We start from the raw sequence: 16,052 nt of genomic DNA, 5'->3' as shown, positions 1-16,052 counted from the left end.
CACAGCAAATGAAGCCATCAGCTAGATTTCAGGGACTACAAAACAAGTGTCAACCTCAGGCTTATACTGTCTTCTCCTGTTTGCAGTTTCTCTTTTAACCTATGGGGTTTTTGTTTGTTTGTTTGTTTTTAAAAGATTTCCCCCCCCTGCTTCTTTATCTAAATAAGGCTGTTTTCTTTCTCCTACTTTCACAGGATTGTTTTTTTCAGGGAGGAGAAAGATAAAAGTATTATTTCTTGTCAGCAAGACTTGTACCTGGGTGACACAGAATTCCTTATTTGGTTAAAACACAGGTTAATGGCGTTAGCTTGCATTCTGCTCTATCAGTCTCTTCTCTTCTGAAGCCGTTTCAAAGAGCACAATGGGATTCAGAGCTTCAGAATTTGTTGCTACAGCAGTGAGGATGGATTTGGATGAGTTTCACAGAGAGCTACAAACATGATTCACAGCTGCTGCTGACTTAAAAGTACATAATCAAATGTTTACATGGGAAGTTTCCAGTTTCCAATAAACAGGTTTTTAAAAAATGGTTGTTTATGTTTAGGAACACTTACCAGGAATATCATGTAAGCATGTTTCATGTTGCAGGTCTCTAACACAAAAGCAGAAGGGTTACCATCATCACTTGTTACGTTAACCTCAGATCTTACAAGTTAAAAATACTTTTATTTAAAAGTATAGAATAGAAAGCCCAACAACGTTGCAATTTATACATGTGTAGTACAAGCACCTTGGAAGCTGTGAGAAGGCTCCAAGGCTCCCTTCCTTCCCTCACTGAACAGTAAGAGTTGTAATTTTGGGGTTTCTGGGCTTACAGTTACCAAGGATACTATTTGCTTGGGTTTTAATTGTAGTGAGAAGAGCTTGTGGAGCCTGCATAAGAAAGGTCTTTCAGAGCTTTTATAATAAACTTTGCCTCCACCTAAGGAAAAGCATCCCCACAGGAATACATTTACTCCAATTTTTATTTCCAGCCAAAATAACACCATGTCAGTCTTCAGGTGACCTGTGCAAACCACCATCACAGCCAGTGACACACCGCTCAAACCCCTCCACCTCCCATTCCAGCACACTGGGGCCACCTGCACATGAGCTCAGGCACCCAGGACCGTGTCCTTGAAGGGCAAGCGCTGCCACCAGGCACCAGCTACTTGGACCACCAGGTTTTTCTACTTAATGCACTTGAGTATTACTAAGCAGTTTTATAAAAAGGCTGTTAGCTGACTTATGTTCAAAGCTTAATAGGGGAACAGGGCTCTAAAATTAGAGAGCTTTCTTTTGTTTTGCTTTTCAAATACAAGTTTATCAGCCTGTAGTAGAACTAGAAATGAGAACGAGCAGTGCCAGAGTTCAAAACATGGAAGGGATCCCCACTCCAGCCCTTATTTAAAACAAACACACCCCAACAGTCCTTTATGCTATATTTGATCAACTATATTTTTTGCTTAGTGTGTGTGAATGGCTGTGGTATGGCTATGAATCCTTTCACACTGCAGGAGACCAGGAACTTGCAGAGTGCCAGGCAGATTGGTTTTTTCAGTGTACTCTGTGCCCAGGTACATGTGGAAGACACTGCACACCTAATGGTGCAGGGGAAAACTGCTTCTAACTGAGAAAGAAGGCACCAGTGAAACCAGACTGAAGAGAGAGAGAAGTGGGCAGATGTGCATGGATGAGAGCCACTGTTACTTGTGACTCACCTTCAGCTTTGGGCCCCTTTCTCTGGTGATGTTCCCTCAGCCACCAATTCTCATTCTTGGTCTCCAATACTGAAATGTAAATACCCCCATTTTACCTCACCTCCGAATTTTCAGAAGACTACAGCCAGCAAAACTGCCCTTCTTGCCTCGCCACGTAACTGTTCTGGTTGGGGCAGAATTCCCTGCAGAATGAAGTGACACATGCCATGCAGCTCACCTCCGAACACTGGGAAAAACACCAAGAAGCCTGCAGTGTTAAAAAGGAACATTTTATTGCAAGAGATTACAAATCTGGCACTATGGCCAAATGTTTCCATTACATCACAATTGCTACCCATGTATCAGGCAACAGCACCTACAAAGCATGGTGGATTGAAATATCTGAAATCATAATGCAGTCAGCTTTTTTAAATAAGTACCACCCTAAAAAGATTTTTTTAAAACAAAGTCAAAACTATATAAACCAATTTTTTAAATATGAAACTGGTGTTTAAGTATCCAGGCATTTAACTACTGTGATAAAAAGTGGAAAAGTCTGTTAACCATAGCATTCAACTAAACAGGCTTTGTTCACAGCCCTTAACCATTAAGTTAAAAGCCAGTACACGTTATTTGCTGTTAATGTTTCCTCATTTGTTCAGCCCAATTTATCTTCTGTAGGTTTTCAGAATCAGGTAGATTTAATGCATAACCCCTCTTTAAAGCACTGCAGGGAACCCAGAACCATAACCAGCTCAGAAAAAACACCACAGTCAAAAAAGCTTTGCAGGAACACATCTTCCCATCTCAGGCCTGTGACGCTGACCTTTGGAACTTTGGGTGCTCTTCTCTGAGCCCCAGTTCATAACTCGTGTTCCTCCTGTGATCTACTTACCTCAAAGACCTTGCTGATTTCCCTGAGCATGGCTGAAAAGGCAGGACTTTGCGCAGGCACACAGCTCAAACACAAACCGTGTGGCCCAGGACCTGCACCCGACTGTTACAGTGCCCATCTCTGGCACGCCCGGCCCTCGCTCTCCCTCACCCACAGCTCCCGGTGCCTATCACTGCTCAGTGCTTCCTCTCCATCAAGGAGTCAGCAGCTCATTTCCTGACACTGCTGGCTGGGTAAGGCGTGCCCTGAGGAAGCAGAAGTTGGATCTGTGGGCAGAGCTGGAGCGCCTCAGCTCACGGGAACAGTGCACCTCACACAGGTCATCCAACCCACGTGCGGCAGGACACGGCAAACAGCAGTAAATGCCCAGGGGTCTCTGTAAGCCAACACGTGTTGTCTGCTTGCCTCCACTTTCCATGCACAGAGCCTGAACACACTACCACGGGCACTTTAAAATCATCTTTCCAACCTTCTGCAGAAACATCTTTTCAAGGAATGCAACAGAGTTTTAATTTTTGAATATAATTTGGAAATATCACTGCGATTAGGGAATATAGGTAATCATTTTACAAAAAGTGTATGGGGTGGTCTTCTACAATTTCCAAGGCTTCTCTAAGCATTCTGAAAATTCTTTTGTAATTTTCCTGAGGTTACTACTTAAGAGACCTTTACCAGAAACTAGGATAACTTCAGAAACAAGTAAGACTGTGATAAAGAACCAAAATCAACCAAACAAAAATCACTGCACCACTGCAGCCTCTACCCCAAAGCAATCTAAGTCAACCTGAACAGACTAACACTTGTGTTTCTATGTGCAACTCTGGAAGTCCAGCTCTTTAGCACAGACTGCCACAGAGACTCTCAAGCCACAGAACATGAGTTTGGTATCACAAAGCAACTGATTTAATTTACCCTCTTCTAACACATTATTTAGAATTTCTGTAAGTCCAGAAAGGGGCATTTATATTTCCTTGAAGGTAGTGACAGAAGATCTGTATTTCCAAACAACAGAAACCAAGAAAATTAATAGGCTCACTTGAGGACTAGAGGCTAAAGACAGCTAAAGGATACTCTGATTTTTTATTTTAAAAGTTAATTTAGTTTGTATCAACCGTATATGCAACTAATTCAATAATCAGAAGAGTTCTAGAGCTTCTGCATATATTTCAAACTATATTGCAAGGATCTGATTTAAGTCAGGCATACAGCTCCAGTGCACCCACTCAGCCTGTCAGTGAAAACTCTGCTCCTCATCAATATAATCTCATTTTGGAAACTTACCAGCCCTAGAGCTCCCTGCTCTTCACACAACCTTACATTTTAGCGTTACACAAAGCAGCTCACTATTGGGGTTTAATGAATTAAATAGAATGAACTAGGGTTTTATTATTATTATTAACCTAGTAAGAGTTTTTTGCTAACGCAAAATTCCACATGGTATGGCTTCACCTTACAAGCATTCTTAACAATACTAGATAAATATCATTTGCACTTCATTGATTTGCTCATTTGTTAAACAGCCACAAAATATGGTGCTCTCACAAGCACTTTTTTGGTGAGAAGGGTAAACAAGCACTCTATTAAAGCATTATAAACATTCAAGGTGATTTGATCACTTCCCTCTATTTGCTTCAACACATTGCTTTAAATCTTCCATTTTCACAGCGTATAAAAAAATCCCACAAGCATCCACAAATTTAGAAATTTGTTAGTCTGCATACACATAATTTGTCTGCAATATACTTCAACATCCCAGTTATCTTTTCTAAAATCTCTAAAGTATTTTTTCCTCCGGCCTTTAAATGTAACAATGTAGATTTTCCAGTTATAAGAGAATAAATTCTGACAAGAAAGCTAAACTTAGCTATAGCAATTTGTACAGTTAAACACCTGATAGCACTAATTTAATGACAGCCTTGAAGAGTTAGGATGGCCATATCTGAGGACTCCATCCTGTAGAGCTGTGCATTTGCAGCCCATCTATTTTATCAGAACATTAACAAGCCTCATGTGTTAACTCTAAACTCCGTGCACCCAGGAAGACAGACATTTATTCATATTTTCCACCAATCAAATGTAATGCGTCTGTGAACAATTCAGTTTATTGCAAGTAAATGTACTTTTACTTAAGATCATGTGAAGATTCTAATCTCAAGCAAGACAAATCAATTTCACAAACTTAATTCACACAATGCAAATAAATGCTTCACATTATAGACATTTAGATTTTCTTTAAACCTTTTTATTTAGAGATTTTTCTGGTAAGGAGATATACCATAGGAAAGCAATTTCACTGGCAGTGAGGTATGTATATACTCTACCAAAATACTCCTCTTGCTTTAACTGCTTTTAACTTTATTTACATATAAAGAAAATATCAATGCATATCCTTGGCTTAACTACAGTATGTTACCCTATATGAGTAAAATGAAATGTTACTTGCATACAAAATTGATTTGTAGAGGAATCTAATTTGATTTAAACAAAAATCATGTTTTGAAGACAGTTTAAATGAACAAACACAATTCATCATGACCAAGACACCTGCACCATATTTCCATCCTCACAGCACATTTATTTCAATAATTCTGTAAGTAGGTCCTTAGCATGAGCATAGTGTTACAGTTTTCATACATATAATCACATCCAAAACAAGCTCTAAAATTTAAGTTGTAAACATTCTCTTCATATGTAGAAACAATTCAATCTGTGTTCGAATTTTCTAAAATGATCAATCTTTTAAACAGAATTATAAATGAAAAGTCTACTCTAACTGTGTAGTGAGCAATGCTTATTAGTACATTTCTACAGTGTTAAATAAAATAGTAGAGGCAAACTTCTGTAAGCAAGTCAGACTTTAAGTAAATCATCATAAAAGTAACAAACTTGTTAACAAAAAGATGCTTTGTAATAAAGAAAGTTGGATTGAATCTACTATGATACAAAAACATAAGGGTAAATACCATCTTTGTTGACAAGTAGGAGGTAGCATGGATGCACCACTTTATTGTCAGTGAGAAATGCAACTGAAGTAAAGAATATTTCCTTACCACAAATTTCCAGTATTATGTACATATTTCTCTTAGAAATTTGTTTAAACAAGTTTCCCTCCACTTTTTAGTACAAAAAGCCTCATGTGATTTAAAAAAAACACTTACACACCTAGATAGAATAGTACTAATTGCCCTATTGGAACGAAACAGTCTCTTGAACTATGAAGTACATGGTATTTAATGCCCTAAGTTGAGTAAATTGTATTAGCAGTTCTTGGTATTATACAAAACACTACATACATACAAACAAAATATAATAGTATCTTATTTTACTATGTAATTCTTTTTGGAATAAACAGAGCCTTGATTTGGGTAACACTGAAGAGAACGTGGTTTCTTTGTTTTATTAAAATCTGTCTTTTAAGTACCCATGTGCAACAATTTAAAAATGGCTGCCATACATATAATGGTCTTGTATTGATAGTGAACACAGTAACTGACAAAAACATAATAAACCTTAAAAACACATCTTCCACCCTATATAAAATATAAAGACTACTTACTGTAACTGTTAAGTATTCAATTTATTTTGATGTTACTGTAATTCTCCTCTATTTTTCTGTCTTTAGCATTTATAAACATAATTTAGTGTAGCAATTTATTTTAAAAAATGATGAAGTATTTCAAATTTACACCCAATTAAAATTTAAAATGTTTCCTTGTTCTATGATGCTGCTTCTGCCATCAGTAAAGAAAATGAAGTTTCAGTAATTGAAGCAGGCTTTTTAAGTAGTGATGTGACTTCAACCATGCCAGCTCCAGTCCGTGGAAGATTTGCGTTGACAATGTGTCGCTGCAAGTGCTTTATCCAGTCTTCTTGAACAGACAGAGGTCCTCGAAAGACTAGACCACAAAACCTATGCAAATATTAAAATTAATCCATCAAGATATATCTAGCTCTACTGAAAAATTATAAAAGACAGACAATAAGTGAAATGTCTTAATTTTCTTGAAGTTTATTTCTATATATTTTAGCTGAAAAACTTAGTAATTGAGTTCATTAGTAATAACTGTGAGCACAAACCCCTGCAGTTTATACAACTCACACTCTCACATTTTTAACACTAGCAATAACAATCTGTTCTTATGTAAGGTTTCTTTTGAAGGACAGAATATTACTTAGACATGACCAGTAACATTTTAGCTAGAGAAGCAAGTGGCAATCACCCAAGTATGACAGGATCAAATCCTCTTGTCCAAATTAACAAAAATAGGCAATTGCTTACCCTCCATATTATTCAGTTTAATCACAAACATTTATGAGATACAATCCTATATCTTTTTATGACTAAAATTAGTAAGCTCTTAATAATGTGTTCTTTCAATGAAAATAACACTATATACCTGCATCTGAGTATGTAAACTTCATCAGCACTATGAGGTAACGGCAGCATTTTCTTCTTGCTTCCAGATCTTGACCTTGACTTCTTTTGCTTACAGTCTAAAGCTAAGAAGAGAAATTTCCATATGTGAAAGTAATACTTCAATAAGTGTTAACCAAACAGAGATATTCAGTAAGTATTCCCTATAGCAGTAGTGAAAAGACATCTACCTCCTTGTTATTCTACATTTAATTATAATATAAATCTAAAACAATTACAGTGTATGCTAAGAAACATACTGACAAAACACATGAAGCTATTTTTTTTAGTTTAGCATGGTGCTTGTTCTTTGAAAGACTAGATAACTGACATTCAGCATTAAACTGCTGTTTTAGTATCAGGAAGCACCTACAAACCTATTGCAGAATTATACAGAAGCAAAGCACCATTGGAAATTCCCTTTCATGAATAAAATGCTGTCAAAATCTCGAACTTGTTTTGTAGTTCAAGTACCATCATAAGACCACTCACGTTCAACCAAGTTACAACTTCATAAAGTTGTAGCTTTCAGCTATTACAATCACGAATTTCTAGTTTGAATAGAACACCTATTTCAACATAAAGCAAAAATCTGTCCTTTTGTTCTAAGAATTTCAAATGAAGCTTCCCCCTTGCTCCTGTCTGAATTCTAGTGCAGCTTACAAAAAGTATGTATTAGTCTGTGGCAGTGGGAGTTCTTATTAGGACAATCAACAGAGATGGCAAGGTCACTTTTTAAATTCAGTCTAAGCATTTGAAACTATGTATGAAAATAACGTGTGAGAACAGGAAATGCATAGCAAATGTGTTCAGTTAGCTTTGAGGTCTGTACCTCCTATAAACAGATGTAATGGGAATCTGTAACAAAATCTGGCCATTCTAAGAAGCAGCCGAAGTGGGGGATGAGTAGATTAAACTGAGTTAATATTGTTATGATGAAAACAGCTGATAAAGCTCAAGAAGTTTGTGATTGCTTGAACTGAGAAGTATATCTAGCTACACTCTTCCAAAACAAGACACCAACAATAAAACTATAACACAAATACCTTTTGTAAACAACCAGTTACACTACTTCATCAAAAACTCCACAAAAACTGGAAAGACAGCACCAGGTGGTATTCTTGATACCAAGAAGGTATAATGCTACACTACTGAAGCATCTTAACAGTAAAATTAAAAAAAAATTGTTACACTTGTCTAAAGTTTTAGCTCCTATAATATAAAATAGAAGAATTAACCTCTTAGTATTCTGAAGCATAAGGCGAGGCAAAACACAATTTAAAGAACACAGGTCTTGACTGCATCCTTCATTTTTCTCATTTCCTCCAAAGGAACACCTCTCAAGCTTTTACCCTGTAGTCCAAGCTTTTAACTTGGTATATACCAGACATTTCCCAGTTCCATCCCCAGATTTAAAGATTCCTACAGTATCTAAAATTTTAGAATGGATTTCTGAGATTTGAAGGTATCAGACAACCAATAAAATAAATTGAAAGCAGATACCAAACTAAAGAGACTTCCTTCAGACCAAAATCAGGAAAACGAGGCTTAACAGCATTTTTTTTCTGACAGCAACAATGAAAGCAGTCTGGATATAAAGGCAGTAACCCAAGGTGGCAGGGGGGAGAGAGAGAAATGGCCAAGATAACTTCTGGAAAATTGTTAAGGATTTTTTAATACTTTATTCTCTCACCAAAAGCATATTCTTCATTTAATTAGGAAGAAAAAAGATATCATTCAGGCTGTAGGAACTACCAAATAGTATAAATATTTTACATACCGCAACTTCAGTAACAACATCATCAGAAATGTAAGCAGATAAAATACTGGAACCCAGACACCCATGCTCTGAAGAGAACTATTTGTGTGAGGGGCGACTTATCTGAAGCAGTTATTACAGCAAAAGCTTTGCCTTTGATGATTTTGCAGAACATCATGGGAAGAAGGGAAACAGAAATCAGTATTATCCAAATGCAAACACGCCCATGAGTTGTATCTGAGGACAGTTAGCTGATATAAGTTGATATCAGTAAAATAAAAGAAGTAGTAGATAACAGACTACTAGCGAGGCCAACCTGCACTTTAAACAAGAACTGCTTGATTTCCTTCATGTTGGCAAAGACATTCATTCCCATAAAGAAATTTGATTCTACTCACACACATCCCAGAGCATTTCTCTTTCTTTTTAGACCTGGATTAGTCTTCTGCAACAGAGTTCCTGAAACCTAATGGTTTTGTGTGTGTGCATAATCTACTAAGAAAAAATCCCCTCTGAACTACTGTGCAACCAAACAACAGCAACAATGACAGAAACCGCCATAATGTACCAGAAGAGGTAGTTTCTGCTTCCTTGAAAGGTACCTTTTCCATGAACATTGAGAAAACAAGAAAAACAAAAGAATGGGCATCTTCTCTGAGTCATTTATGATGGAGGCTCTAGATAGAGAAATTACAGAAGAAAGGGCAGAAAATATCACAGTAAATGACATCAAGAAAAAGGATTCAGATTACTCAATGCATTCTCAGAGCAACTTAGCTACATTTGAAAGTAGATTTGCCCGGGCAATAAGCTGTTACAACAGACAGAAAACACTAAGAATACTGAACCGGTGTTCTGTAAAAAATTTTTTGTTCCTTTTGTCTTTTGAGCTAGTGAACATATTCTATCACAGTTTAGGGAGCTCAAAGCAGCACAAGTACATTCTGAAGTTACTCCAGTGAAGTTGGAACGTGAGCAGAGAAAGAGTAACATCTGTGTAAAGCCAAGTGAAAGCTGTAATTCCAACAGCAGTTATCAGGCACGTGGACCAGTAATTATCACATTAGTTTCATTTTGTCTATCCAGAAAGCAACAAGTTTAAATGAAGTCACATGCACACACTTGAGTAGTCTTGATACGATGCAAGTCTTGATAGTAGTTGCACGCATCAAGTAAGTCACACAATTGCCTCATCCATTGCCTACCCATAACATAGCCTTGTTCTGACCAAAACTCAGCTACTGTACTTCCTATGTCTTTACTGTAACAAAGCATGAACTCCTCAGAAAGTATGTTTTTATCGCTTCCACGAAGACACCAAGGATAATTTAGCTCCGGTAAGCTGCATGGAAACTGCAGCAAATTGCCAGAAAGGCAGGAACTACCTTCCACTACTACTTTGTAGTTACAACAGTTTCCAAACTATCATCTTTCGTTCTCCATAAAGGCCTACTTCTTTTTGGAAGAAGCCTCCTTCCTTCAAGTTTGGCTACCCGGTGTTTCCCAGTTGCTATTCAAAAAACTTGTAAACAATGAGTCGCATCACTTCATCAAACCACTGATACAACATTACGGAGAAGCAACAAAAGACAATCAAACTCCTGGAAATGCTCAAGTTCAATTTCAGAGCACACTATTTAGAAAAATATGTGCTAGGTAAAACAGCTGCATATAAAAACGTTCTTTACCTCTGTGGCCACTTATCAAGAAACACTACAAGTAGTGAGAGATAGGAGGTTTAAATGAGCATGCCTAAGAGAACATGAATTAGGTAGGTGACAGTTGGAGGTCCTTCATGCTAAGACATTTGGTCTGCAGTTCAAAATTAAAATGCTCTGCTTCCTGATGTCCATCAACATGGAAAGTTTCTTATTTCAGGAAGACTAGACCTGAGTCTTTTAATCAGACTTTATGAATTTTGTCATAAGCTAACACAAGCTGAATAATTGCACACATGAATGGAGCTAATTAACCGTTTGAAAACTGCCAATTAAAAAGTAAAAAATAATGAATTATCTTTCTTGTACATTTAGTCACTAATCTTTCAAATTCAATCACTTGCTATCTATCCTCATCATTATTGCACAGTAAAGTGCATTATAAAAACCCTCCAGTAATGTGCTCCCTGAAGGATTTTATAGGATGTTGAAAATTAGCTCATTGTGATGGCTGATTGCCTGTAACTGTAACTGCACAGAATAAAGATATGCAAAGCCAGTGGACCTCAGATTTCTGCTGCAGCTGGATACGCTTCCACCACAAACTTCCCAAAGCAATATTTGAAATTATTTGGATGTGTAGTGGTCTTGTGAACTGCTACCTCAGTCACACTGTTGGCTTGAAGGCCAGACTTGTTGCTCTGTACTTTATTGTTCCCTCCTGAGTTTCTGAAGAAGCAGTCTCCATCTACAGAAGCAATGACCAAAGAATAAAGTGGTGATTCCCAGAAGATGACAGCCGGTATGAAGAGACTGAGTGTGTGAAAAGAGTCAACAAAGAGAAGATGTAAAAAGCCAGAGTGTAAGAGACTTGGGGAGAGTGGGGCAGGGGGAGGAAGAGGGGCCTAGAGAGAAGAAAAGAAAGGAAGCTGAACATACAACTATAACCAAGAAGAGTGAGATGCATTTTGAAGATTTTGTGTAGGTCAGTCCAACACTCTCAAGATAATCAGAAAAAGAAGCAAGTCTGCCACATGCTCTGAGAAACACCAATGTGTTGCTGCTATTCATCAAAATGTGTATTAAAAGGAAATTGGCATCTACTCAAGATGAGCAATTAAATAATTATATTGTTTGAAGTTGGACTGAATAACAAAAAAAAGTTCCAGTCAGTCATCTGAAGATGATTACGCAAGCAATAATACAAAAGCAACTATTAAGTGAACCTAGACAGGTATTTGCTATACATTGGATCTATAATGCATACCTACAGGCACAAGTAAGATATAATAAAGACTAACCTCAAACAGCCAACAGCTTAGTAACTTTCACTTCTAGGATGTTTTTCTTGAGTCCATTCTCCGAAGCTACCATTATGTGTAACTATGTCTACTATACTGCTAAAACTGTCAAGTTGCATTTGAAAAAAAAAGAGTAAGATTTAACTAAATATAATCAAATTACTGACTCTGAAGAAGTAGGGCATCTGCTAGAAAAGCAATATGATAACAGTCAATATCAAAACCACGTGCAAACAAATCGAAAAACTGAGAAGACTAATATGTAAGCTACTGTAGCACTAGGAGAGGTCTCATTGGTGGCATACAGAGATTACTGTATTTCTCTTACTAAACAGTAATGCCTTGATAATTCTCCTAATAATTGTCAAATAAAAGAATTACAGCATTCATGTTTACACACGATTATTTAATTACAGGAAGATATTGAGAAAAATAATCAACCGCTATGGTTTCTTTTTGGTAGTTACGTTTACTTTAGAAGATCTAAGAAAGGTTCCATGAAAACAGAGGAAAGAACCTGTATAAACATATCCTCATTGTCTCCATACAACGGCTGAAGGCCACTGAAAATTCAGCTGTGGCTGAGGCCAAACTGAAGACATCTTGAAATTGCTCTCAACTGCAACCATTTTTTAATAATAAAACCTGAGATCTCCCCAAAAACAACACTCATAGCAAAGTTTAAAACTAGTGTGTTAAAATAATTGTCTTGCGTTATAAAGTGGAATTGCATTAAAATAATTGCATTTAAATAATTGTCTTGCGTTATAAAGTGGAATATCAAATAAAACCACTGTTTACAAGTATGTTTTCTAGTCTACAAGCCTTGCGTTGAGCTTGCTTGAATGAAAAGTCAGGGCGCAAAGTTTACAAACTTCGCAGAGTTACAGCAGTATAATGACTAAGTTAATATAAATATACATTGGTTGCATGTTACAGCTAGAACTCAACATTGACTCTTTAAGTCAATGGTTTCAGCAAAAGGCCTTTATCCATGGTACAGGCCATTTATCTGGCTTAGCTCCAGCTTCTGAGATCAAAAGATTTTCTTTTCAAAGTTTTGTTTCTAACCTTTTATCGAAGCTTTGTTTCTAACCTCATTTTTTTTCTAAACTAATTTTAAACCAAATTCTAGGTCCAATGATAAAAGACTTGAATTTTCTTTCAGTTCTTTTAAAAAATGTGCCAACTGTTCTGATGAGAAGGTAAATACTTCACTAGCAAAATACACTTCTTAAAGAAAACAAACAAAAATCCCTGAAAGCACCTTAACAAGCTTGCTTCACTCTTCCCATTTAGCAGAAGGGAAGCTGGGCAGGATTCAAACAGCTAGTCCAGGATTCAATCTCTGTGTACTATCCTGTCTGCCACTGTGGCTCTTTCATTGAATTATTAAGTTGCCAATGTGCAATTTAAATAGTATAGCTATTGAAAAATACTTCACCAGTAGGCCTGTAAGAAACATAACTTACCACAGGGCTAGTATCAAATCAAAGCAGTGGTAAATGAAGTCCACTACCATCACCTTTCTACTGAATAAATATGAAAATTTTCAGAATCACTGACTAAAGACATATTCTCCTACGCATTAGACATTATTGCATCTGCTGACTCCTTCTAAATCTGCTTTGTTATAGCATTAATGTAGTGTAACATAAGACCTGGCAGCCACAGGCCCATTTTGTAAAAATATTTCTTTTAGCCTTCTGCAGAGAAAGCCTGCAAATCAGTTTGTCATTCTTAGCATAATGAATTACATTTGCAAATAAAAAAAGGATTATGCATTTTCTAAGTGCATTATGTAAAAGTCTGTGCTTGTTAACACAGAAAAGTGATGGCTGCCCTTCTTAATTACAGAATATTCCAGACTTCATATCTGCCAAATTTCCTCACTATATTGCATCTCTACTCCCCAGTTTGCTGTTGTGAAGTCCCACTAATCTCAGCAATAATCCAAGTAAACTCAGAAATTTCCTACAGCCAAGCAAGCTGCAGGCCTCTGGAAACAAATAAAAATATGGAATATTAGATGAATTTCAAAAGGAAGTGTGTTTTAATTAAAAACATTAATAGCAGTGCCAAATGCTGTACTAAACAATGTCAGAGCAGGTAGTTTTTGGGTTGTGAGCCCAACAAGAAATGAAACCAACTACATACGGTATGTTGTTAAAAATATACTAAGTGTAAAATTACTTGCTTTTCCTATTTTACTACAGTATTCTTCATAACTATATGTACTAGACTGTAAAAATTACTTGTTGTTTTGTTGTCTTTTTTTTCCCCGCTCTCATTTTTGAGATACTTTTAAACACTTCATTAGAAGGCCAATTATCTGGTTTGAAAGTTGTGATATTGTAGGAGAACGAATTTAAGCAACCATCTCTTAGTTTTGCTTACATACCTTAGATGTTGGATCCAAAATCAAAGAGTAAGAATGAAAATCAGACATGAGAGTGGACAACAGCAACATATCTTTTCTTACAAGTTGCTGAAGTTTTATGGCAAATAAATTGTTTACCAGCAGAAGCTTCAAAATTATTTTGAATTAACATATGCTTTTGTCCAGTCTGATGAAGAAAATGTATCATAGACAGACTTGCTTTTACATCTGTAACAAAACATACCTGTCCCAGTCAAAAGTCCAGCACTCTTCTTTCGTGCATAAGCGCGTAAGTGGTTGGACAGGCTAACAGCACTTGTAAACGTCGTATTGCAATGCACACACGTTCTAAGCTTCACAGGCATACCTATCATTCAAAAGAAAACTATAATCCAGTTCTCTCTTCAAAAAATGAAATTCTCAAAGCGTTGTAAAAAGTTTTCTGCAATAAAGATGGTTTAAAATATATTCACTGCATTGACGCAATTGTTTAGTATATTAGAAGGATCCATGTTAACCGTTATTAGTTTTCCACCTGGTGCTTTAAGCCAAACCACGTTATTTGAAAAATAACAGAAAGGAGGCAACTTGAGCCCATCACGCTACTCTGCATTTAATACCAACTACCAAGTTCCTATAGATCTCCACATTATGAAGCTCTAATCCAAAATACAATCCTGCAATTTGAGTAGCACAATTCTGTTGAAAAATTTCAGAGCTTTCAACATTTCCAATAAAGAGAATTTGGAAAGTCAAGTTGACAAAGTGGTAATTAAAAGTGTTTCACCCATAAGACTGAAGAGCTCCACACTAAAATTAGTCTGTTGTTGAAGGCTCGGAGAAAAAGGTGGTAAAACACACCACTGAACAGCTGTTAGACAAAACGTTTTGTTCAGTGCATTTCTGTTCTTACTTTAGATGTGCAATTGATAACGAAAGTAAATGAAGGTTTTTGCTAAAATCTTTGTGCTAAATAAACGATCAACAAAGCAATATGCTATTTATCACAGGAAAACAGTGAAACAGTACTGAAGTCCTCACTTACAGACAAAGAAACCATTGTAACTTATCCCCTGCTCACTTCACCATAATGTTTCTCCCTTCATTTTACCACAGATATATTGTTTTGGTCAACTAATATTTCAGGTTCTCTACTAATAAATTATTAGAAGAATAAATAAAAAAGCTAAAACTACTCAGCTGGAAAGCCTCTGTTTGCAGGAAAGAAAGAATGCTATTCTCCAGCAGCCACAGAAGACATGCTGTTTTTCAGGCAAGTTGCAGAAGAAGAATACCTGGTTGGTAAAAACCTTTTAAAAACTAAAACCAGAATTAGAAATATTTGCCTTTTTTAGGAAAAATGAAAGATTTTCAACTTCAGGTTAAATATTTTCTTATTCAACTGGCACAGTGCGTTAGTTGTCAAATTCTGTTACCTCAGCCGCAGAAAACTACAGGGCCCCATTCGTATCTGTTAGTACTATGCAAGCATATGTTTATTTTTATTTGGTTGTTCATCACACCAAACAGGTGCTACCTAGTATTGAGCAGCAAACATTAAACAGAAAGCAATACACAGTGTCAGGTTTGGCAAGCTATTCCTTGAGCATTTTCAAATCATTAAGCCTGTCAAAGATACACTTCCTTTATTAAGCAATCTCCTGTCTTAAGGGACAACCACAGACGTCCAGAAGACATAAAATGTAACTCTGTTCCACTTCTAATATGTCATTTTAGAAAGCCACCTTTGTTAAGAAATTGATTGCCACACTTTTGTAGTCCCCTAAAAGAACTTCCGAGCACATCAGATTGTTGTTTTTATTTGTTTATAGGAAGAAAAGAATATAGGTGAAAAAGTACTAGGCACTGCCAGTTTTACTAACCTGGGTAATAACAAGAAAAGCAACAGAACAAAAAAAAAGTCAGGGGTATAAAAATAAGATCCTGCTCCTCAATCTAAAGAATC

General features: G+C 36.5%; 1 protein-coding gene across 8 annotated transcripts in view; it reads right to left on the bottom strand.

Moving 5' to 3' along the window:
* Positions 1–1,955: 1,955 nt before the first annotated feature.
* ZNF644 (zinc finger protein 644) overlaps positions 1,956–16,052 on the bottom strand; it is a 74,074-nt gene continuing 59,977 nt past the window's right edge. For 5 of the 8 annotated variants that reach the window (XM_018072146.2, XM_018072145.2, XM_018072150.2 and 2 more), the window contains 2 exons: positions 6,972–7,074; positions 5,912–6,484 (listed from right to left, as the gene is read on the bottom strand). In XM_018072146.2, the coding sequence (XP_017927635.1) occupies positions 6,292–6,484; positions 6,972–7,074 (296 nt within the window). In that variant the 3' untranslated portion in view covers positions 5,912–6,291. Of the gene's footprint in view, positions 6,485–6,971; positions 7,075–14,330; positions 14,454–16,052 lie in introns of all 8 variants that reach the window. The other 3 variants (XM_018072153.1, XM_018072154.1, XM_018072144.2) reach the window with 2 other exon arrangements.

Source organism: Manacus vitellinus, unplaced genomic scaffold (assembly GCF_001715985.3).
Source record: "Manacus vitellinus isolate BGI_N305 unplaced genomic scaffold, ASM171598v3 scaffold_21_pilon, whole genome shotgun sequence".
NCBI lineage: Eukaryota > Metazoa > Chordata > Aves > Passeriformes > Pipridae > Manacus > Manacus vitellinus.
This window is presented reverse-complemented; position numbering and strand designations above follow the sequence as displayed.